Genomic DNA, 25,509 nt, shown 5'->3' with positions numbered 1-25,509 from the left:
AAAACACTGCTGAAGAAATCACAGATGACATAAACAAATGAAAACATATCCCATGCTCACAGATGGATAGGATCAATACTGTGAAAATGACCATTCTGCCAAAAGCAATCTACATATTCAATGCAATCCCCATCAAAACACCATCATCACTCTTCACAAAATTAGAAAAAACAATCCTAAAATTTATATGGAACCAAAAAAGAGCCCACACAGCCAAAGTAAGACTAAGCAAAAGAACAAATCTGGAGACATCACATTACCTGACTTCAAACTACACTATATTGCTATAGTCACCAAAATAGGCACATAGACCAACGGAACAGAATAGAGAACCCCAGAAATAAAGCCAAATACTTACAACCAACTGATCTTTGACAAGCCAAATAAAAACATAAAGTGGGGAAAGGACACCCTATTCAACAAATAGTGCTGGAATAATTGGCAAACTACATGTAGAAGAATGAAACTGGATCCTCATTTCTCATCTTACACAAAAATCAACTAACGATGGATCAAGGACTTAAATCTAAGACCTGAAACCATGAAAACTCTAGAAGATAACATTGGAAAAAACCTTCTAGACATTTGCTTAGGTGAAGACTTCATGACCAAGGACCCAAAAGCAAATGCAACAGAAACAGAGATAAACAGATGGGACTTAATTAAACTAAAAAGCTTCTGCATAGCAAAAGAAATAATCAGCAGAGTAAACAGACAACCCACAGCGTGGGAGAAAATCTTTGTAAACTATGCATCTGACAAAGGGCTAATATCCAGAATCTACACAGAACTCAAACAAATCAGCAAGAAAAAAACAAACAATCCCATCAGAAAGTGGGCTAAGGACATAAATAAAAAAGTCTTAAGACATACAAATGGCCAACAAATATATGAAAAAATGCTCAACATCACTAATGATCAGCGAAATGCAAATCAACACCACAATGCGATACCACCTTACTTCTGCAAAAATGGCCATAATTTAAAAAATCAAAAAAGAGTAGATATTGGCATGGTGGTGAAAAGGGAACACTTTTACACTGCTGGTGGGAATGTAAACTAGTACAATCACTCTGGAAAACAGTATGAAAATTCCTTAAAGAACAGAAAGCAGATCTACCATTTGATCCAGCAATCCCACTACTGGGAATCTACCCAGAGGAAAAGAAGTCATTATACAAAAAAGATACTTGCACACTCATGTTGACAGCAGCACAATTTGCAATTGCAAAACTATGGAACCAGCCCAAATGCTCAGTCATCAATGAATGGATAAACAAAATGTGATACATACACATACGCACGCGCACACACATACACACAACCATGGAATACTACTTAGCCATAAAAAGTAACGAAATAATGGCATTTGCAGCAACCTGGATGGAACTGGAGACCATTACTGTAGGTGAAGTAACTCAGGAATGGAAAGCCAAACTCGCATGTTCTCACTTATAAGTTGGAGCTAAGCTATGAGGATGCAAAGGCATAAGAATGATAGAACGAAGACGGCCGAATAGGAACAGCTCCAGTCTCCAACTCCCAGCGCGAGCGACACAGAAGACCAGTGATTTCTGTATTTTCAACTGAGACTCCACCTCTGGGGACAGGGCACAGCTAAACAACAACAACAAAAAAAGCAGCAGAAACCTCGGCAGACGCAAACGACTCTGTCTGACAGCTTTGAAGAGAGCAATGGATCTCCCAACACGGAGGTTGAGATCTGAGAAGGGACAGACTGCCTGCTCAAGTGGGTCCCTGACCCCTGAGTAGCCTAACTTGGAGACATCCCCAACTAGGGGCAGTCTGACACCCCACACCTCACAGGGTGGAGTACACCCCTGAGAGGAAGCTTCCAAAGTAAGAATCAGACAGGTACACTCGCTGTTCAGCAATATTCTATCTTCTGCAACCTCTGCTGCTGATACCCAGGCAAACGGTCTGGAGTGGACCTCAAGCAATCTCCAACAGACCTACAGCTGAGGGTCCTGACTGTCAGAAGGAAAACTATCAAACAAGAAGGACACCTATACCAAAACCCCATCAGTACGTCACCATCATCAAAGACCAGAGGCAGATAAAACCACAAAGATGGGGAAAAAGCAGGGCAGAAAAGCTGGAAATTCAAAAAATAAGAGCGCATCTCCCCCTGCAAAGGAGCGCAGCCCATCGCCAGCAATGGATCAAAGCTGGTCAGAGAATGACTTTGACGAGATGAGAGAAGAAGGCCTCAGTCCATCAAACTTCTCAGAGCTAAAGGAGGAATTACGTACCCAGCGCAAAGAAACTAAAAATCTTGAAAAAAGAGTGGAAGAATTGACAGCTAGACTAATTAATGCAGAGAAGGTCATAAATGAAATGACAGAGATGAAAACCATGACACGAGAAATACGTGACAAATGCACAAGCTTCAGTAACCGACTCGATCAACTGGAAGAAAGAGTATCTGCGATTGAGGATCAAATGAATGAAACGAAGCGAGAAGAGAAAACAAAAGAAAAAAGAAGAAAAAGAAATGAACAAAGCCTGCAAGAAGTATGGGATTATGTAAAAAGACCAAATCTACGTCTGATTGGGGTGCCTGAAAGTGAGGGGGAAAATGGAACCAAATTGGAAAACACTCTACAGGATATCATCCAGGAGAACTTCCCCAACCTAGCAGGGCAGGCCAACATTCAAATTCAGGAAATACAGAGAACGCCACAAAGATACTCCTCCAGAAGAGCAACTCCAAGACACATAATTGCCAGATTCACCAAAGTTGAAATGAAGGAAAAAATCTTAAGGGCAGCCAGAGAGAAAGGTCGGGTTACCCACAAAGGGAAGCCCATCAGACTGACAGCAGATCTCTCGGCAGAAACTCTACAAGCTAGAAGAGAGTGGGGGCCAATATTCAACGTTCTTAAAGAAAAGAATTTTAAACCCAGAATTTCATATCCAGCCAAACTAAGTTTTATAAGTGAAGGAGAAATAAAATCCTTTACAGATAAGCAAATGCTTAGAGATTTTGTCACCACCAGGCCTGCCTTACAAGAGACCCTGAAGGAAGCCCTAAACATGGAAAGGAACAACCGGTACCAGCCATTGCAAAAACATGCCAAAATGTAAAGACCATCGAGCCTAGGAAGAAACTGCATCAACTAACGAACAAAATAACCAGTTAATATCATAATGGCAGGATCAAGTTCACACATAACAATATTAACCTTAAATGTAAATGGACTAAATGCTCCAATTAAAAGACACAGACTGGCAAACTGGATAAAGAGTCAAGACCCATCAGTCTGCTGTCTTCAGGAGACCCATCTCACATGCAGAGACATACATAGGCTCAAAATAAAAGGATGGAGGAAGATCTACCAAGCAAATGGAGAACAAAAAAAAGCAGGGGTTGCAATCCTAGTCTCTGATAAAACAGACTTTAAACCATCAAAGATCAAAAGAGACAAAGAAGGCCATTACATAATGGTAAAGGGATCAATCCAACAGGAAGAGCTAACTATCCTAAATATATATGCACCTAATACAGGAGCACCCAGATTCATAAAGCAAGTCCTTAGAGACTTACAAAGAGACTTAGACTCCCATACAATAATAATGGGAGACTTCAACACTCCACTGTCAACATTAGACAGATCAACGAGACAGAAAGTTAACAAGGATATCCAGGAATTGAACTCATCTCTGCACCAAGCGGACCTAATAGACATCTATAGAACTCTCCACCCCAAGTCAACAGAATATACATTCTTCTCAGCACCACATCACACTTCTTCCAAAATTGACCACATAATTGGAAGTAAAGCACTCCTCAGCAAATGTAAAAGAACAGAAATTATAACAAACTGTCTCTCTGACCACAGTGCAATCAAACTAGAACTCAGGACTAAGAAACTCAATCAAAACCGCTCAACTACATGGAAACTGAACAACCTGCTCCTGAATGACTACTGGGTACATAACGAAATGAAAGCAGAAATAAAGATGTTCTTTGAATCCAATGAGAACAAAGATACAACATACCAGAATCTCTGGGACACATTTAAAGCAGTATGTAGAGGGAAATTTATAGCACTAAGTGCCCACAAGAGAAAGCAGGAAAGATCTAAAATTGACACTCTAACATCACAATTAAAAGAACTAGAGAGGCAAGAGCAAACACATTCAAAAGCTAGCAGAAGGCAAGAAATAACTAAGATCAGAGCAGAACTGAAGGAGATAGAGACACAAAAAACCCTCCAAAAAATCAATGAATCCAGGAGTTGGTTTTTTGAAAAGATCAACAAAATTAACAGACCACTAGCAAGACTAATAAAGAAGAAAAGAGAGAGGAATCAAATAGACGCAATAAAAAATGATAAAGGGGATATCACCACCAACCCCACAGAAATACAAACTATCATCAGAGAATACTATAAACACCTCTATGCAAATCAACTAGAAAATCTAGAAGAAATGGATAATTTCCTGGGCACTAACACTCTTCCAAGACTAAATCAGGAAGAAGTTGAATCCCTGAATAGACCAATAGCAGGCTCTGAAATTGAGGCAATAATTAATAGCCTACCAACCAAAAAAAGTCCAGGACCAGATGGATTCACAGCTGAATTCTACCAGAGGTACAAGGAGGAGCTGGTACCATTCCTTCTGAAACTATTCCAATCAATAGAAAAAGAGGGAATCCTCCCTAACTCATTTTAGGAGGCCAACATCATCCTGATACCAAAGCCTGGCAGAGACACAACAAAAAAAGAGAATTTTAGACCAATATCCCTGATGAACATCGATGCAAAAATCCTCAATAAAATACTGGCAAACTGGATTCAGCAGCACATCAAAAAGCTTATCCACCATGATCAAGTGGGCTTCATCCCTGGGATGCAAGGCTGGTTCAGCATTCACAAATCAATAAACGTAATCCAGCATATAAACAGAACCAAAGACAAGAACCACATGATTATCTCAATAGATGCAGAAAAGGCTTTTGACAAAATTCAACAGCCCTTCATGCTAAAAACCCTCAATAAATTCGGTATTGATGGAACGTACCTCAAAATAATAAGAGCTATTTATGACAAACCCACAGCTAATATCATATTGAATGGGCAAAAACTGGAAAAATTCCCTTTGAAAACTGGCACAAGACAGGGATGCCCTCTCTCACCACTCCTATTCAACATAGTGTTGGAAGTTCTGGCTAGGGCAATCAGGCAAGAGAAAGAAATCAAGGGTATTCAGTTAGGAAAAGAAGAAGTCAAATTGTCCCTGTTTGCAGATGACATGATTGTATAGTTAGAAAACCCCATTGTCTCAGCCCAAAATCTCCTTCAGCTGATAAACAACTTCAGCAAAGTCTCAGGATACAAAATTCATGTGCAAAAATCACAAGCATTCTTATACACCAGTAACAGACAAACAGCCAAATCAGGAATGAACTTCCATTCACAATTGTTTCAAAGAGAATAAAATACCTAGGAATCCAACTTACAAGGGATGTAAAGGACCTCTTCAAGGAGAACTACAAACCACTGCTCAGTGAAATAAAAGAGGACACAAACAAATGGAAGAACACACCATGCTCATGGATAGGAAGAATCAACATCGTGAAAATGGCCATACTGCCCAAGGTTATTGATAGATTCAATGCCATCCCCATCAACCTACCAATGAGTTTCTTCACAGAATTGGAAAAAACTGCTTTAAAGTTCATATGGAACCAAAAAAGAGCCCACATTACCAAGACAATCCTAAATCAAAAGGACAAAGCTGGAGGCATCACGCTACCTGACTTCAAACTATACTACAAGGCTACAGTAACCAAAACAGCATGGTACTGGTACCAAAACAGAGATATAGACCAATGGAACAGAACAGAGTCCTCAGAAATAATACCACATATCTACAGCCATCTGATCTTTGACAAACCTGACAAAAACAAGAAATGGGGAAAGGATTCCCTATTTAATAAATGGTGCTGGGAAAATTGCCTAGCCATAAGTAGAAAGCTGAAACTGGATCCTTTCCTTACTCCTTATACGAAGATTAATTCAAGATGGATTAGAGACTTAAATGTTAGACCTAATACCATAAAAACCCTAGAAGAAAACCTAGGTAGTACCATTCAGGACATAGGCATGGGCAAGGACTTCATGTCTAAAACACCAAAAGCAACGGCAGCAAAAGCCAAAATTGACAAATGGGATCTCATTAAACTAAAGAGCTTCTGCACAGCAAAAGAAACTACCATCAGAGTGAACAGGCAACCTACAGAATGGGAGAAAATTTTTGCAATCTACTCATCTGACAAAGGGCTAATATCCAGAACCTACAAAGAACTCAAACAAATATACAAGAAGAAAACAAACAACTCCATCAAAAAGTGGGCAAAGGATATGAACAGACATTTCTCAAAAGAAGACATTCATACAGCCAACAGACACATGAAAAAATGCTCATCATCACTCGCCATCAGAGAAATGCAAATCAAAACCACAATGAGATACCATCTCACACCAGTTAGAACGGCAATCATTCAAAAGTCAGGAAACAACAGGTGTTGGAGAGGATGTGGAGAAATAGGAACACTTTTATACTGTTGGTGGGATTGTAAACTAGTTCAACCATTATGGAAAACAGTATGGCAATTCCTCAAGGATCTAGAACTAGATGTACCATATGACCCAGCCATCCCACTACTGGGTATATACCCAAAGGATTATAAATCATGCTGCTATAAAGACATACGCACACGTATGTTTATTGCGGCACTATTCACAATAGCAAAGACTTGGAATCAACCCAAATGTCCATCTGTGACAGACTGGATTAAGAAAATGTGGCACGTATACACCATGGAATACTATGCAGCCATAAAAAAGGATGAATTTGCGTCCTTTGTAGGGACATGGATGCAGCGGGAAACCATCATTCTTAGCAAACTATCACAAGAGCAGAAAACCAAACACCGCATGTTCTCACTCATAGGTGGGAACTGAACAATGAGATCACTTGGACTCGGGAAGGGGAACATCACACACCAGGGCCTATCATGGGGAGGGGGCAGGGGGGAGGGACTGCATTGGGAGTTATACCTGATATAAATGATGAATTGATGGGTGCTGACGAGTTGATGGGTGCAGCACACCAACATGGCACAAGTATACATATGTAACAAACGTGCACGTTATGCACATGTACCCTAGAACTTAAAGTATAAAAAAAAAAAAAAAAAGAATGATAGAACGGACTCTGGGGACTTGGGAGGAAAGGTGGGAAGGGGGTGAGGGATAAAAGATTATACATTAGGCACAGTGTACACTGCTCAGGTGATGGGTGCACCAAAATCTCAGAAATCACCACTAACAAACTTTTCTATGTAATCAAATACCATCTATCCCCCCAAAACCTAGTGAAATAAAAATAAATAAAAAATAAATTAAAAGGGGTAACAGCTTGGAATCACAGATTTTCTTTAAAATATCCCTGTAAATAGGCTTTATGAAAGCCAACTGGTTATAAGCTAATTAGTTAATACTAAGATTTCATGACCTTTCTGCTCTAACTTGGTGTTTTCTTCATTGTTTAGTGGCTTGCTCTGTGTAACTTTTTTTAACTCTTAAATAATGAAACACTGGTTGGGGAAAGGAGGCCAGGTAGTGGTAGTTTTCTATAGTTTATTTGTTCCCAGCCTCATTCCCTAGCCTTGACTTCTCTGGCTGCAGCAAAATAGGAAGGCATGTATATGACAGAGGAGACCTAATAAGCATTTTTGTGTTTTGCTTCAATTGCCTCCAAATTACGGGAACACATTCTATGACTCATAACAGAAAGAACTCACAAAATCTGATACTTTTGCTTTTCAGTGTTCTTAATACTTGGGGTAGATTTGTTCTAGGATCTGGGACAACAAGAAAGAATTAGAACTTAAAATGATCAGGAATAATAATTCTGGGATCCCTAGAATTTCTAGTGTCTAGAGTTCTCTGTACTTCTTAGTCTGCTTTTTTTCTTCCCTTTCTCCTTGAGGAATTAATTCAATTAGAGATTGCTCAATACAGACCATAATAATTCATTTTTGGCCTATAAATATGTTGGAGAAAAAAGAAATGAAGGGATTCCATTTCACTGACACTGCCATGTTAAATAAATGCCTGGTGACTGGTGCTATAAAATACTCTGCCCCAGTGTCTTTCTCGTGTGTGGGGTGGGGGGGGAGAGAAAGAGAGAGAGAGTATGTGTGTGTGTGTATGATTTCTCAGTAATTGTGGGTGACAGTTGAACTCACAGATGTCAAAACAGGAGCTTGGAACTGAGAGTCAAGGACCCCGGTGACAATGAGCATTACGCTGGAAGTACAACAAATATGTCTCTTGGATGCCAAAGCACTTCCCAGGGTAAACACCTTAACTGTGGTCTCCAAAAGTAGATCCATGAGAGGGGATGACAGAACAACCCCTCAGACCTAGTCTAGATTAGTTACAGTTTGCTGGCAAATCTCAAGGGAGATGACTCTGATTCAAAGATCTCTATATTCTCAGTTCTTATGAAGGAGGTAGACTGCAAGATATGGTACAATAGAGCTTCTGAAGTGATCAGTTTACACAGGTAATTTTATCCAACTTCTGAAGATGATCATATTGGGAAGCCTGGTTTCAGGGGCTCAAGCCTGGCTAAAATAGTGGAATCTCTTAGGGTATCTAAGAGAATTTAGAAAAATTACCTTTATTATATTTTTCTTCTTACAAAAGGATAAGGTTAGTTGTAAGGAAAAATTTAAATACTACAGAAATATAACATAGAAACAAAAGTCCCTATACAAAGTGACAATTACTAACAAATATCAACTGAGCAGGAACTGAGTGCCAGCTACCAGGGATATAGCAGTGAATGTAACAGATAAAATTCCCTGTTCTCACAGAGGTTTCATTCTAGTGGTAGGAGTCAGGGGAGAAAAACAAACAGTAATTGAAATAATATATCAGGGGGTGGTGTTAGAGGGGAAAAAAACAATAAAAGGGGAAAGGGAATACCAAAGACTGTATGTGTGCATGCAATTTTTAGGGCAAAAAGGCCTCAGTGAAGTGATATTTTTAAGAAGACAGATGTGGTGATGGAATGAGTCCTGCAAGTATGGGATGGGGGCATCATAGGAAGAGGGCACAGCAAATGGGATTATGTCTGGTATATTTAGAAAGAGGAGGGCTAGAGGAGGAACTGGAAACAATAATAATAGACAGCTCTTTCAAAGAGTCCTGGAGTGAAGAAGAGCAGACAAATGAGTGTTAACTCAAATGGTATGTTGGAGCACTAGGGGTCTGTTTGTTTTAAAGCTGGGAGAACTGCAGCATGTTTATCTGCTGAAGGAGTGATTGAGCAGAGGAGAAAAACTGATGACTGCAGGGGAGAAATGGGTCAATCTCTGCAGGAGTGTTTGTGAGTTGATGGGAGGGGATGGGATCTATTAACAAAGCCCAGTGTAGGCCTGGCCTTAGATAGGAGCTTGGGGATGGGGGCAGTGGCTCACGCCTGTAATCCTAGCACTTTGGGAGGCTGAGGTGGGCGGATCACGAGGTCAGGAGTTCAAGACCAGCCTGACCAACATGGTGAAACTCCGTCTCTACTAAAAATACAAAAATGAGCCAGGCGTTGTGGCATGTGCCTGTAGTCCCAGCTGCTCGGGAGGCTGAGGCAGGAGAATCGTGGGAGGCAGAGGTTGAAGTTAGCCGAGATAACGTCACTGCACATCAGCCTGGGCGACAGAGTGAGACTCCATCTCAAAAAAAAAAAAAAAAAAAGGAAAAAAAAAAAAAGATAGGAGTTTGGATGGTTCATGTACAGAAATAATAGAAATAGAAGGAAAGGGAGAAGATATTTAGTACTGATATGGGTAGGAGATGGGTAAAGGTCTCTTCTCATTGCTTTAGTTTTCTCAGTAAAATAGGAAACAAGACTATTAGCTGAGGGTGAGGATGGGAAAGATGCTGGAAGTTAGAGGACAGGGAATAAGGCACCTGCAGAGGGGGGAAGTGAATGGACTAAGGAAACACAGTAGGACTGCCAGACGGTACTAAAGACCCACTGGACGTTGATGGTCATGAATTTAAAGCAAGACCACTCAGCATGGTTGTGTGATCTTCTCTAGCCAAGTTCAGCTGCACAAACAAAAGCTCAGAGTAGACAGACAACACAATTTAATCTGAGTTGGAGCTGTTCCAGGTGGGTACCAAGAAATGAGGGGATAACAAGGAAGCTGAGAGTATATTCAAGGAAATGATTTTAGTGACGAATTATGGCAGTGATTCTCAAGCATAATCATGCATCAGAATCACCCGGAGGGCTTGTTAAACCAAAAAGTGTTGAGCCCTACCCCCAGAGTTTCTGATTTACTAGGTCTGGGCTGGGGTATGAGAATATGCATTTCTATCAAGTGCCCAGGTGATGTTAACACTATTAGTTGGGAATCATATTCTTAAAACCACTGACATAAACATAAGCCAGAAAATGAACGAAGAAGGGCAAAGGAGAAACTCAGTAGAGATCAAGGAATTGAGAAGTTCCTGTATTGGATACCTTATCTATTGAACACTTGAACAGTGGCAACAGTAATATTGAAAAGTGTGTCATAAAGCCAGGAGATAAAACCTCCAAGAAATAAGTGACCTGGGGTGGTAGATGACTACAATCAGAAGGGGTAGTGGATAGCAGAGTCTAATGATATTAGTTCAAAGGTGGGATGGGGCTGGTTTCAGGGAGGCGGCCAGAATATTCTAGAGCAGCAATGAAATGCAAGAACACTTACTGCCCCCTCCAGGCCCACTGGGATAGCGGGTGGGAATGAGAAAGAACAGAGCCACCATTTCACTGGCTACAGTATCCTTAGGAAGAGAGGAGTTTCAGTTATAACAGGAAAGGAAATGTTTAGAGAAGAGAGATGACATAGGAAACTTTGCTGGTGAAAGATCATGAGTTCAGAGTGCAAGAGGACATGATGAAAGGATTTCAGGAGTTGGGAGGGTTGGAAGTGGACTTAGGAGATATATAAGAGCAGTGTGAGAAGGAAAGTGGGGTGGGGGATGGGGGGTGATCTGGATTCCTTGACTTCTGGTGGTGACTAATGTAAACAGGGATGAAGGCTATATTACATCAGTCCTGATGACCTTAACTCGGAGAGTGGTGGTGAAGCTGTGAGGGTTGGACAGGCCTGTGGGCTTAATGGAGCAAGCTGAGTTCTGGGAGCTCCTCTTCACTCCTGCCAAGGGTGGAATGGAGGCTGGGAGAGGGCGGACTTATCAGGAACACCTAGATATGAGATTCACTTTCTACTTCTGGAGGAACATGAATATGGAGCATATGAAGCCCAGACTTTCTGTGTGCATAAAAATATATTAATAACAAAAAGGAATCATAATGGTACATCTTGCAATTTACATTTTTAACTTTATCTTGACCTTTCTACATCAGTACATATATATCTACCAGGCTCTTGTGAACATAGGTGGGGACATATTTGAGATACCTGATGTTAATCAGAAAGAATGGAGGTATTAATGCAAAGGGACGTGATGTCAGAAGCCACCAAAGGTGGAGGGGGATATTCAGGTTGGGCTCATTCCACAAATTCCTATTTGCCACCAGGCAGATCTGTTTACTTTTATTAATCTGCTTGGTGGTAATTGAGAGGAGGAGAGAATGGTTTCCTATTTCATTGCTTGATTTCTACAGTGTCTTGTAGAAAAGACACTGATTTCTTCAAGTGTCTTGATTTCTATCAAGTATTCCCAGCACTGAACCTAGGCACCATGAATACCTACAAAGCTAGGGAAGAACAAACATTTTCCCTCAGTGACATGACTGGCTAATGTTAATGAAGGCATGGATATAAACCTAGAAAGTAAAGAGAGAAAAGTGTTTATTAATGTTCCAGAAGGAACGTTTAACAAAGTTCCTAAAATGTGCTTTGCTAAAATGTTAAATTTATTTTCCTAATTATTCTGCATTCAAATATACATACAAAACTATACACTATACTATCTAAACATTGAGGAAACCTAAATGTTAGATCATTAACCTAGGAAGATCCTTTATTTACTCTGGAATGAAATTTCAAATACATATTCCTGCTCAGGGTTAGAAGAAAGCAAAGTAAGTTCCAGTAACAACAGAAATTGTGCCCACCTTCAAAGATTTCTCTCTCGGGCATCCAAAAATAAATAAAAAACAAACAACTGTACAAAAATAAATGGCCAGAAATATCCTTTTCCAACCCAAATCCATGAGGAGGAAGATAGCAACTTCTAAGAATGGGCAAAAGGACAATATATAGGTATTCCTTAAAGAGAAAATAAATGGTTACAAAATTTTCAAAATGTAAACAAAGAGCTCGTATATGGTGTACTGTAAGAAAGCCTGTGGGAACAATGGTGATCAAGAAAGCACTCTCTCCTCGAAATAGCTACAGCATATTATCGAGGGATTTCTGCCCCGCAATAAAGTAAAACAATCTACACTCTCATGATGTCTTCCCCTCTTGCCAGGAAAGGTGACCGGACCCTTCCTAGGGTGCTGTCATTTTTTAGGTGTTAAAAGCTAGAGGAATTAAAAGACTTAGAGGTCTAGGTAAGATACTTGAGTCTTGCTGAGGCACTACCCTGAAGTCCGAGAAGGGCACCCTGAGGTCAGGTCTTCTTGTACCCATCCTTGAGAAGCAAAAAGCAGGGAAAGGGACAGTCCTCGGGCAAGGGAGCAGTTTCCATTTGAGAAGGAGACAAAGCAGGAGAGTGAAAATTCCCTCACTTGGTTATTCCTCCACTTATTCGTTTATTCATTCAAAAAATAGCTACTTAATGCTAAATAGAGGCCAACAGAGGCTAGTAGCCCAGATGTGGAAACTTAAAAAGAGAGATTCACACATCTTCTTCCATATTCTTATTTCAATATTTCATTTTCACCTCGGGTACATTTGAGAGCTTGAGATAACATTTTTGGAGGCTGAATGGAAAAAGGGAAGATTAGATGTGAATTAGGTTGTCAGGTAGACTGCCTGCTTAAATTCTGACTTGAAACTCCAGAAAACCGATGGGAAAAGGTTACCATCCGAAAGACAGGTAGGCTTCTTACTCTCTATCCCTTATTGGTGTGGATTTTACTAACTTGGAATTCACAATAATACAAGCACAGCAGCCTGAAATTTCCCTTTATATTCTCTAGGAAGGAAAGTTCTGTTAGAACAATTTTTGTTGCCCTTTATTATCAAGATAAAACTATCACAGAGCTTAGGTTTGAGAGAAATAATGGATTCATGACATATCTATTTAGTCTCTTGCTGAATTCCCCTGGGACAAAAGGTGGAGTTTTGAAGCTAACAGTAAAATGTTAAGATTTGACAAAGCTAAGTGATGAGTGATAACAGTGCTTTTATATCATTCACCATACTTTTCTATTTGCTTAAAATGGGTTGACAAACTTCAGTCTATTGACCAAATCTGGCCCACTGCCTGTTTTTTTAAGTCTTAGAGCTAAGAATGGTTTACATTTTTAAAGCATTGGGTCGTTTGGCTGTTGGTTTGTCTTGCGAAGAGCAAATAAGACTACATGACAGAGACTCTGACCCATAAAGCCTAAAATATTTACTATCTTGCCCTTCACAGAAATGTTTGCCAATTCCTCACTTAAATTTTTCATAAGATTAAAAAAAAAAGACAAGTAGGAATGGAACTGAGTCAAGGAAGAATGGTTTGTCTTCTTACATTAAGCATCTTCCTGAATTAAACATTTTATATTATCTGTCTCTTTAAATTAGCTTTTCATTAATTACTTTTTCAACTTCTATCAAGAAGAAATCTCATCAAATTTTACATTCTGTGATATTGAAACTTATTTAAAAGAATGGCAGGAGACAGTCTTTTAATAAGATTTTGATTTCAGTCCATTACTTGTCGAAAAACTGGGGAGCACATTTAGAGCCCAGTGTGACATTTTAAGGTAGCTGTACCTAGATTGGGGGGTCATGGGTGTTGGCCAGGGACACAGGACACGTGATACTCAGACATTTTCTACTTTATGCAGTCCATCTCTTTTTAGAGAATTTGTCTCCTTTTTGTCACAGAAGATAATGGGGGAAGAGGGTTGAGTAAAATTCAGAACACCGTATCACAGTGAGAGTTTCTGGTTATAATGGTTTTAAGACATTGGAATAGGTCATCAGAGAAAGCAGATGTTCTTCAATGGGCAGACAGGTTATTGTGAGGGAAAATAGCGAGATAATACCTTTAAATGTCTTAGTATGCCTTAGTTCACAATAACTAGTCACTTTTATGACATTATTATCATTTTGAAGTTGCTATGTAGGTATTTTCTTTCCTTTATAACAAACTATTAAGTACAACAGTATTGCCTGTGTCCTGCAATGTGTCATGTGGGAAAAAAACCACATGAAGGGATTTTTCTCACTTTTGTGATTGATTCCAAGTTTCTCCCCTAGTGTTGACCCAAAACTAAAGATATTACCACCTGTGAACCAACAAATGAGGAGATTCACACAAAGTAATTTCACAGAAATGCTCAGGGAACATCTACAATATTTAGAACCAAATAATCACTTAGTAACCTTATTAAGTATGTATTGTTTTAAACTTTAGTGTTGCTAGTAACTAAAAAAGTCCACAGAAGAATAGCAGCCACAGAACATACAGATTAAGTATCCCTTATTCAAAATGCTCAGGACCAGTTTAGATTTAGAATTTTTTTTGGATTTTGGAATATCTGCATATACATAATGAGATACCTTGGGGATGGGGCCCAAGTCTAAATATGAAATTTATTTGTTTCATATATACACATAGCTTGAAGGTAATTTTACACAGTATTTTAAAGAATTTCGTACGTGAAACAAGGTTTTGACAGCGTTTTGACTGTGACCTGTCACAAGGTCAGGTGCAGAATTTTCCACTTGTGGCATCATGTTGGTGCCCAAAAAGTTTCAAATTTTAGAGCACTTTGGATTTTGGATGCTTAACCTGTACCACGGAAAGAAAGATTCTTCTGATTTTTTTCCCAGTTTTTCCCCTGCTCAAATGAAACTTGTAATGAGAAGCCTAATAAGTAACTTGTATTTTAACTTGGTCACATAAATGGCATCTCAAATATCCAATTAGTTTTTTAAAAAATTACTATGTAATATTTAAGAATATAAAAAGCACAAAGAATAACATGACAAAATACTTATGGATCCACTACCCAGATTATGAAGTAAAATATGACTAATACTATTCGGGTCCCCTGTATGCCCTTTCTAAGTTGCATTTCCCTTCCTCCAGGATTAACAATTAACACTGGATTTTGTGTATCCATGTATTTCTTCATACTTTTTGTAAAAATGTATATATCTCAAAATTATTCATATCCTTATTTTACCACTTGCTTTTGTCGATTTGGCTTTATGTCTGAATTCATACATGTTGATACATATAGCTCATTCATGTAGTAGGGGCAGTGCTTAACAAATATTCCATGTGCTTTTCTATGTTTCTCAGATTTTAGGTTGGGAATCACTGGACTGTGATCAGAAATGAAGTGTGTCCAAGTTTGGGACAAGGCAGTTAAAAGCATCACCCTTTGTTCCCCTCCTTCAGTGAACTCAAAAGCCACATATTCCAGATGAGTCAATGGGCAGCAGTGAGAACATGGAGCCTCCATCAGACTGGGTCCTTGAGTGAAGTAGAGCAGAGCCTCTTGCTAACCCATGTTGGACTTACAAAATGAACAAGGAATAATCTTGGTGCGCTACGACACACATATGTAAATAAAATGGGAAGATAACTGCCTTTCTGGGAGTATTCAAAAGCAGTACTTTCAGTAGGGGGATGGATTAAAAACTTTTGAAAATACTTCTATGATTCTAGATTGATATTTATGCTCAGGTGCCTGGAGAATCAAATCTTATCCTTTAGTCTTTACCTTCTTTGAAGGCCTACTGTTATGACAATGCTTTCAGAATGGTGTTCACATGTTTATAAACTGTTTCAAAAATTGTCAGTTTTGTCTCTACAAGTAGATTTTAAGATCTCTAAGAATCATGTCTTCTCTTCTTTTGTACTCTACACTAACCTTACACAGGTCTACACAGGCATGTAACAACCGGTCTCTTGGTTGGCTGGGGAGGGTGAGGACTAATATTAAATGCCTACTTTGTGTAAGGAACCTTGCTTATGTTTCACACCAGCTATTTTGATCCTTATTTCTACCATAAAGATGAGGATATTAAAGGTAAGTAATTTTCCTTTGGTCACAGAGCTGGAAAGAAGATGAACGGTATGGGGAGGGTAGTAGAAACCAGTCTGAGTCTAAAGTCTGCTTTTTTCTTTTTTTATATATTATCCTGTATAATCTTTGCTTTTTACTGACTCTGAGCTGAGTGAGATCATTCCTAGAGCAGGGCAGGAGTTTTAGTAGAACAAAAAATGGCTAACAAAAAAGTTTTTCTTTATAAAATTTTCAAATTAAAGAGTTCCTAGGACTCAAAATTGTTGGGGCTTACCTTGATCACCTCTGGAGTCTGCTGAATCAAAACTGCTGAAGTAGTATCTTTGGCTTTATCACCAACAGGACTTCTACAGACTGATAAATTGGCCTGGGAGGAAGTTGTCAAGGTTTCCTGTAGAATTTGCATCATTTCCTTCTCTTGTGATAGGCTCCCTCTGCTTGATTTGCATTCAACTAGTTCTTGAGCAAAATCTTCAATGCTTTCCAGAATTCGCAGTAAGAGGGCTCGATCCTCTTCCTCTATTTTGTGTCCATTGGTTTCAATAATCCTTGTTAGACAGGAAGGCGAGACTTTTTCTATGGGTGAAGAGACTTTAGATTTAGGCTCAACATCTACAAGGGACTGACCAGTCAACTGACTGTGACTATTTAAAGAATTAGAGTTTTTACCCTTTGCAAGTGGCTCTCTTAGAGAGGTCTCCATCTTCTGTGAAAATGATTCCAAATCCATTAACAATTTATCTATCTCTTCTTGGCTACTGGAATTTGTAAAATCTCTCTGGTCTCCCTCTTCAACTTTAGAAACTTTTGATTTACAGCCTTCCTTAGGTAGATGAACAAATGATTTCTCAAATATCTTACCAATTTCATTTTGCATTGAGGCGGGGCATTTTTTAAGATGAGTAGCATGTTCTGGAAATTCTGGTCTATGTTCATGTATCTTTAATAACTCATGACTAGGTCCATTCTCTGTCTTCTGTCCTTTATCTAATGCTTTCTTTCCATCTGACTCTTCTTCGATATAAAGAGTTTCCATTAAGTCATTAGAAGAAACATTTTCTAAAGGGTTCATGGTTAATGACTGTGCTTGAACCCGGACAGCTTGTAGAGTTCTAGGATCATTTACCTCTAAGTTATATAAGGAATTTGTGGAGTTGTTTGGAATGGATTGTACAGTGTCCATCTTCCTAGAATTAGGCTTGTCATCTTGCAATTCAATAGTTTGAAATTGTCCACAGTCAGAAGCTGAGAGCTGGACAACATCTTCATATTTAGGGGGTTGTTCAGTGCCAAACACTGGAGAGAAGGGAGTCAGTTGTAAGCTAGGCATATTACTGATCAGTTCTGTTAAATCTAGAGCCTCATTATTCCCAGACTGCATGAATTCAAATGGTAACTTTTTCAGATAGGATGCTAACCTGGTCATTACATTCATATAGACAGTTTCAGAACTAGAAAATGTATCATTACCACTTCCTTCATTGATGCTACTCCCTGACTTTTTCTTTATGCATTGTTTTATGATGTCTGTGCATTTTTTTAAATCCTCAGAGCATTTCAATAAGATGTCCAAGCACATCTTTATGTCTGTCCCAGAAGAAAAATTATCTATTTTATGTTTTTCCAAAATCTGAGTAACCAAGTCTTCTTCAGAGAAGTTTTGAAGAAACATGGAAGTCAGGTTCGTATCAAGTGAGTTTCTATGAGATAAAGGTTTTTCCTCAACTGAAGAACTCCTCAGTAAACCAAAGGATGGGGCGTTCCCATCATTGTTATAATGGCCACAAAGCAAGTCCAAATCAACTGACCTCCTATTAAATGAGTCAGACTTAACTTTCCTTCCCTTTCTGTAAGTTGCATGGTTAGAGTTTTTGAGTTTTTCAAGGGAAAATTCTTTTATTTTCCCACTGGCAAAACTGATTGCTTCTCCTGCAATGTCCTTTAAGTTGCAGGTATTCTGAAATGTAGATCCTCTCTTAACCCTGGGTATGCCTGTGAAGGCCTGTTGGGGATATTCTCCTTCGGTCGAGCAAAGCCCATTTTCGTGGGGTAGAAACACAGAGTTCAGATCTGCATTTTTGAACTGAGACACAGGGATGTGCAAGAGGTCTGCACAAACACTATGGTGTACCACAATGCAGTCAACTCCATGTGTGAAGGTGTGGCAGGTTCCAGTGCAATAATGTATAGCTTGTTCAAAACGCCGGTCTATCACCACACTGCTGTAGTGGTTCACAGTACTAACCACAAGTCTGTAAGTTGCTGCCATAATATCAAATCCACTTACTGGTGGGACTTGGAACTTTCTAGAACTTGTTTCATGAAAATTCTCCTAAATGACAATTAGCTGAAAATATATTTAATAACAATGTTCAGTGGTTTCTTCCAAATATAATGGCTTTTCCCATGAAGGGAAATCATTTATATTTGAGGTTTGGTAACTATCAGGATACAGTAGCTGCTGCACATGTGTGCTTGTACTGGCAAATTTAATAATTTAATAATTGTGCTTTTTAATTTTATTTAGTAATATGATACTGCAGAATTATTTTGATGAAAGAATATCCTCTTTTAGTTCAACAGTTCCATAACATGGAAGTTTGCTGTCATAAATTTACTATCATAAATCTTAGTTGGTAGCAGAGAAGTATTGTGATAACTGAGTCCTCCAAGGGTTTAAATGATCCATTTTTCTGTGAATGACAGAGAAACCTGTAATAAAAAAGAAAATAATTAAAAAGAAATATTATTTTTAACGCTGGAACTTTTAATTTCCTCTTTCTTTGCATCCCATATGCAGTTAACCACCAAGCCTTATTATCTGCAATATCCTTACAGCTGATATTCAACTCATGCCTTTGTTTCATCACACCTTATACTCCTTATTGCCTAGAGTAATATTACCTCAACTCTACCTTGTCACATCTACCTCTGAGATGAATTTCTTATTGCACGCTCCTTGCCACCTTATATGACACTAAGCTTAGATTTACATGGCATTGTCATCCCTCACAGCTTAAGAATTCACATTTCTGATCTTCTCATGGATCACAGCAAGTCTACCTCTTTTTGACTCACTTTTAAGTCCCTCGACACCTGTTCCCATCCATCTATAATCATATTTTCTACTATGTCCCCGCACCAACCTTTCGCTTCCATCAACCTAGTCTTCTCAACGACTACCAACACCTAGTACCTGTTCTTGAGTCTCAAATTTCCTCTATCCTTAGAAATTATTCTCCCATCATCTTCTCTTTGCTTACTGAGAGAAAAAACAAGTTTCATTACTGATCTTGATCCCATCTCCCAGATCCTGCCCCATGCGGATATCCCTCTCTCTGCATCAAGCGGACAGAATTGACTTAATCATTCTCTTTAAAAAAAAAAAAATGGCTTTTAAAATATACTGTAGTTGCTTTCCAAGAAGGTTCTGTCAACGTATTTATTCAGTCAACAAATACTGGCTACCTACTGTGTGTACCAGGCTCTTCGTATACACTAGGGATAAAGCAGGAAATAAAACACGGGGGAAAAACCCAATATACAAGTTAAACATATAAACTTACATGGTGGCATGTGTTGGGGAGAAAAACAATGCAGGGCAAGGGTTTAGAAACGCTGGGAGGGTTCTGTTTTATGAAGGGTTGTCAGAGAAGACCTCACTGACATCTGAAGAGCAGAGACCTCAAAGACTAGAGGAAGCAGGCCAAGAAGGTATTATGAGGTAAATCCTCCAGGGCAGAATAACGGCAAGTACAAAGGCCCTGGAGTGGAGCATGTGTGATTCACTAACGGCAAGTACAAAGGCCCTGGAGTGGAGCATGCGTGATTCACTAAAAGAATGGCAAAGAGGCCGGGCGCGGTGGCTCAAGCTTGTAATCCCAGCACTTTGGGAGGCCGAGACGGGTGGATCACGAGGTCAGGAGTTCGAGACCATCCTGGCTAACACGGTGAAACCCCATCTCTACTAAAAATACAAAAAAAAACTAGCCGGGCGAGGTGGCGGGTGCCTGTAGTCCCAGCTGCTCAGGAGGCTGAGGCAGGAGAATGGCGTAAACCCGGGAGGCGGAGCTTGCAGTGAGCTGAGATCCAGCCACTGCACTCCAGCCTGGGCGACACAGTGAGACTCCGTCTCAAAAAAAAAAAAAAAAAAGGAATGGCAAAGAGACCAAAGTGGGTGGGGCAGAGAAAGCAAGGGGACAATGGGAGATGACATGGCCTGCAGTCCCAGCTACTTGGGAGGCTGGGGCAGGAGGAGAATTTCTTGAACCCAGGAGGTGGAGGTTGCAGTGAGCTGAGATCATGCCACTGTACTCCAGCCTGGGTGACAGAGCAAGACTCCATGTCAAAAAATAAATAAATACATACATACATACATAAAAATGAGTAAATAAATAAAAATCTGACGAACCTTTCATGAGTCATCTTACTGAGAAAGAAAAAGGGGATAGGGCAAGACTTAAAAGAACGAATCACAAATTTAGGTTTTTGAGTATGTTTTGAAAGGACATCAACAGCAGAAAATCAAACCTCAAGAGGTGGCACCAACTACCAATGAGAAATTTACAGTCTAAAATAATTTGAGTTAAAAAAAAAATGCCAAAGCATTAAAGATTACTTTCCCTGCTATTTATTTCAGACCTATGGGTGTCAAATTCTGCCTTTTTATTCAGACCATAATTCAACTGATGCCCAGTTCATCACCGCATGGAATCTTAGACATGGAATCTAATCCACTATTTTCAATCAGAGATTCAACCTAACTCAGAAGCACCATGCTATCCTGCATCTAAGAGACAGTTAGGCTGCATGGGTTTGATTCCCAATCCTGCCAGTGTGGCCTAATATAAGCTGGTTAACCATGTCAATCTGTTTCAACAGCAAAATGGAGAGAATAATAACATCCATCTCATGAAGATTAAGTTAACATATGTTAGATGCTTACAACAATACCTGAGACTCAGGAAATGCACAATAAATGTTATTGCTGTTATTGCTCTAATTCACTTATCAAACATTCCCTACTCTGTGCCAGACCCTGGGAGAATGTTGCCAAATGACATATAGTGATGGTCTTCAGAGTGCTCAATGTTTAATGAGGGCAGGGACAGAAGCAAGCAAGCACAGCAGCTATCAGGAGTGAGGTCAAGTTTCTCCCATTTTGCTCCCACAATTAATAAATGTTCTTTTCAGAAAAGTTGGACAACATTCACAAGCAGAAATAAACACTGTTGATATTCTTATGGATATACTTTAACTTTCTCTTATGAAAATTTATAAATGTATATATTTTTTATAAAATTTGGACCATATTATAACTTACTTTGACAATATCTCATAAATGTACTTCCATGTCAAAACAGACATAGATCATTTTAATGACTATTCTATCATATAAACAAAATTAGTCATTTGTTATTGCTGAGCATTTAGGTTATTTACTAATTGTTTTCAAATGAGCAGTGATAAACATTCTTTTACATATACTTTACATAGCTCTTCAGTTATTTGCGTATAATATATTCCACATAGTAAAATGTTGAGTCAAAAGATGTGTGTGTATGTGTGTGTGTGTGTGTGTGTACATATACTTTTTCAAAAAAGGTCATTAGATACACAGGGCCAATCTAGAAAAGGGCCTGTTTCTCCATGTTTTCTTGGACTGATTCCTTTCTTTAAATTTTTGGTAATTTGATTGATGAAAAAAATGGAAGTACACTGTTTTAATCTTCATTTCCTTGATGGCTGGTAAGTCTGAATATCTTTTCATTTACCTATTAGACATTCTGTCATTGTTCACTTGTGAAGCCTTTCTTCATGTCCTTTGTCTGTTTTGAGAGGGAGCATCTGAATCAGACTGAGGAGTCAGGAAAAGCTTCCCAAACTATAGCGATGTAGGTACATAATTTTGAAGGATTAATGAGAGCTACTTAGACAAAAAGGAAGGGAAGAATACTCCAGGTAGAGGGAAACACACATGTGAAGGCAGAGAGGCAGAACACTGCACAGTGAGTCCCGAAGCACAAGTAGTTCCAGCTAGTTTCACTGGGGGGCGTATAGAAACAAGCAAGAGGGCAGGAAAAAAGAGCAGCAGCAGCAAAAGCCAACCACAGTTGGCCTTTGTGTGCTAAACTAAGGATTCTGAACTTTATTCTGAAAGCTATGAGAAAAACAAAGACTTCTAGGCTACAGAGTAACATGATTAAATTTGTTTTAGGAAGATTACTGCAGCACCTGAGTGGAGGATAGATAGGAACTATACTGAAGACCTAGAAATCAATTAGGAGGTTATGATAATAATCTATGCAAGAAGTGATGAGAATCTAAACCAAGTAGGTGACAGTAATAACAAAGAGGAGGGCACTGATCAGCCCAGAAGGAAGAATCCATAGAACAGCAGGAGGGGGAAGTGACAGGGAAGAATCTTAGGTTTCCGGCTTAAGTACTGGGAGACTTGTCTTGCTACTCCCAAGACAGACTTTTTGTTTTTGTTTTACAGGGGGTGGCCAAAGGACAGATAAAGTTATTTTCTGAATGTGTTGTTTGAGGAGGTACCTGTGGAATATCTAAATGGTAGATGACTGAATGAAATGTGAACATAAAAACCTGGAGGTCAGCAGAAAGATCTGGGTTGGAGACACAGCTCTGAGAAGTTACTTAGGGTGAGTGCATAAAGTGAGGAGAGCTCTAGACTGAGGAAAAGTTGAGGATCAATGACAGTTGCGGGTTGAAGAGAGGGACAGAATTCTTAGAGGTAGTCTAAGAAGAAAGAGAAAAAGATAACTAGAAAACTAGGAGAAAGCAGTTTTATGGAGGCTGAAGAAGGGACTTTCCAAATGGAGGTCACTAGCACTGGATGCTACTAAGCAGTCCAGGAAAAACAAAAAACTGGATTTGCCAATATGAAGGTTGCTGGTACCCTTATCATGTGCAATTGCAGGGATTTGGTGTCAAAAAAAGTGGTGTAGGTAGACTAGATTTTCCTTTTTTTTTTTTTGCTAAGAAAAGGAAGGCTATAAAATGGCAGCTAGAAGAGAATGAAGATACGAATTTTTTCTTAAATGATAGAAAATATTTGAGCTTGTATACAGGCTGAAGGGAAAGATCCAGAAGCAGCTTTGGGGACCCAGGAACTAGTAGCCAAAGCCCTGGTGAGGGGATTAGTCTCAGAGGAAGGTGGAAACCTTTCCTAGTGAGGCAGGGGGAAATAAACCAATTTATATATGGAAGAAGAAAAATATAAGGAATTTTTTCTACGACAGCTTCAATTTTTCTCAGTGAAACCGAAAGCAAAATTATTGATTAAAGTTTAGGGGAAAGGAGAGGTACTGAAGAATTTGAGAAGACAGTGAAAATCTGAAATAGCTGTTAATGAAAATAAGGAGGTATCTGATTAGCAACAGGCGAAAGTAAGGATAGATCCTGAAACATTCAGCAGGACTGATGTAGAAGGAGAGATGGTACAAATGACTGGATTGATTCAGGGCTTCTCATCAAGGCCAGAATACAAAAAGAATAGCAGCAAGAGATTCAAGTAGGTGTAAGCACTCACATGAGAAGTATGAAGTAATATGTTTATTGATTAAATAATGTTGATCAAGAAGGAGCAAAGGAGAGAAAAAGTTTCTTAGTAATTTACTAAAAATCTTCCACTAGGATGACATCTGTTTTTGCAATAAGCTTTGACTCCGTTACATTAACCAACAAATATTTCTCTCTGCATATTAGTGAAGACTTCATTAAATCATTTGAGATGTAGAAGGTCTATTTTTTCATCAGGCTTCTTTTAAAGTTGGTAGAAATGTGCCTCTGCTAACTTTAAGCAAAAAAAATGTGAAGACAAGAAAACTTCGAAGTAGAGAAGAAAACCTTAAAAATTTTCACAAAAATGGCAGTTTAGAAGAAACGTTTGGTTATCAATACATTTTTAAAAAGCAGCAGCCTTTAAATAATAGGAATAAAGAGAAAGTTTCTGGTGCCAGAATCACATTAATTATTGAGCTACAGTATTTTTCAATTCTAAAATACATTTTTTTTTTGGACATTTTAACATCTCTGAAATGGAAATACATCTTACAGTTGGTAGCATCTTAAAATCCCTATTGGCCAGGCAGAACTGTGACATGGTTGTCATTTATTGAACACACTCTAGTAAGGTCAAGAAAACACTATTGTAAAAAAACATGCAGAATGACTTGGCAGAAAATTCCCAAAGATCATAGCAGAACACTCTTTTAAGAAATGCATCATCAGCAAACACTCTGGATGGCAGAGAAAGAAAGTATAAACATAGGTGGCTCTAAATTGAAAAGTGATTTTAAAGAGTTTGAATCTGAATGGAAGAAATTCTAGAAATATTTTAGCCAATTATTTCCATTGGATTTTATTTATATATGCACAAGAGTGATATATAATTAAAAATATCTGTCAGGCCTGGTGCGGTGGCTCATGCCTATAATCCTAGCACTTTGGGAGGCCAGGGTGGGCAGACTGCCAGAGGTCAGGAGTTTACAATCAGCCTCGCCAACATGGTGAGACCCCATCTCTACTAAAAATACAAAAATTAGCTGGGCATGGTGGTGTGTGCCTGTAATCCCAGCTAACTCGGAAGGCTGAGGCAGGAGAATTAATGGAACCCGGGAGGCAGAGGCTGCAGTGAGTCGAAGGCTGCAGTGAGCCGAAATCGCGCCACTGCACTCCAGTCTGGGTCACAGAGCGGGACTCCATCTCAAAAACAAAGAAAAAAAGAAAAAAAGAAAAACTCTGTCAACATAGGTCTCATAGAACTCTTTCAATAAGTTAAAAAAGTTCTAGATGATAAGCATTCTATCATAATCAATAGGATTTTTTTCTTTCTTAATGGCACATTAAATGAGTGTTTTATAATCTTAGATGAGATAAAATACGAGAAAAATTTTCAGTCTAAGCATCTGTAATAGTCTGCTTTATACCCCTAACACAACAGATTACTTGGGAAATCATAATTGTTCTAAATGTGTACATTTATGCCACCTCAGTTCTGTGGCATGCTGCTAGCCCCACTCCCCAGGCTTTTGGTCTCTGCTGGTCCTTTCATCTCCACAAAGGGCAGAGTCTGTTTTCCTAATTTCTGGGCAAGTGGTTCATATGCATGTTTAGAGTTCATTCAACAAACAGTTATCAAGCACTTACTATTACCACCACTTTAAGCAGATTATGATTACTCTAACATGTACTTTCCAGTGCCTCTGGAATGCTCCACAATAAACT

At 39.0% G+C, this 25,509-nt stretch overlaps 1 protein-coding gene across 1 annotated transcript in view; it reads right to left on the bottom strand.

The window, feature by feature from the left end:
* The window catches only part of PPP2R3A (protein phosphatase 2 regulatory subunit B''alpha), a 181,869-nt gene that overhangs the window by 132,497 nt on the left and 23,863 nt on the right, over positions 1–25,509 (bottom strand). The window contains exon 2 of the mRNA XM_023187834.3: positions 16,535–18,972. Within this exon, the coding sequence (XP_023043602.1) occupies positions 16,535–18,529 (1,995 nt within the window). The 5' untranslated portion in view covers positions 18,530–18,972. The remainder of the gene's footprint in view (positions 1–16,534; positions 18,973–25,509) is intronic.

Source organism: Piliocolobus tephrosceles, chromosome 2 (assembly GCF_002776525.5).
Source record: "Piliocolobus tephrosceles isolate RC106 chromosome 2, ASM277652v3, whole genome shotgun sequence".
Taxonomy (NCBI): Eukaryota; Metazoa; Chordata; class Mammalia; order Primates; family Cercopithecidae; genus Piliocolobus; species Piliocolobus tephrosceles.
Note: the sequence above shows the minus strand (reverse complement) of the source record. Positions and strands in the feature narration are given on the sequence as shown.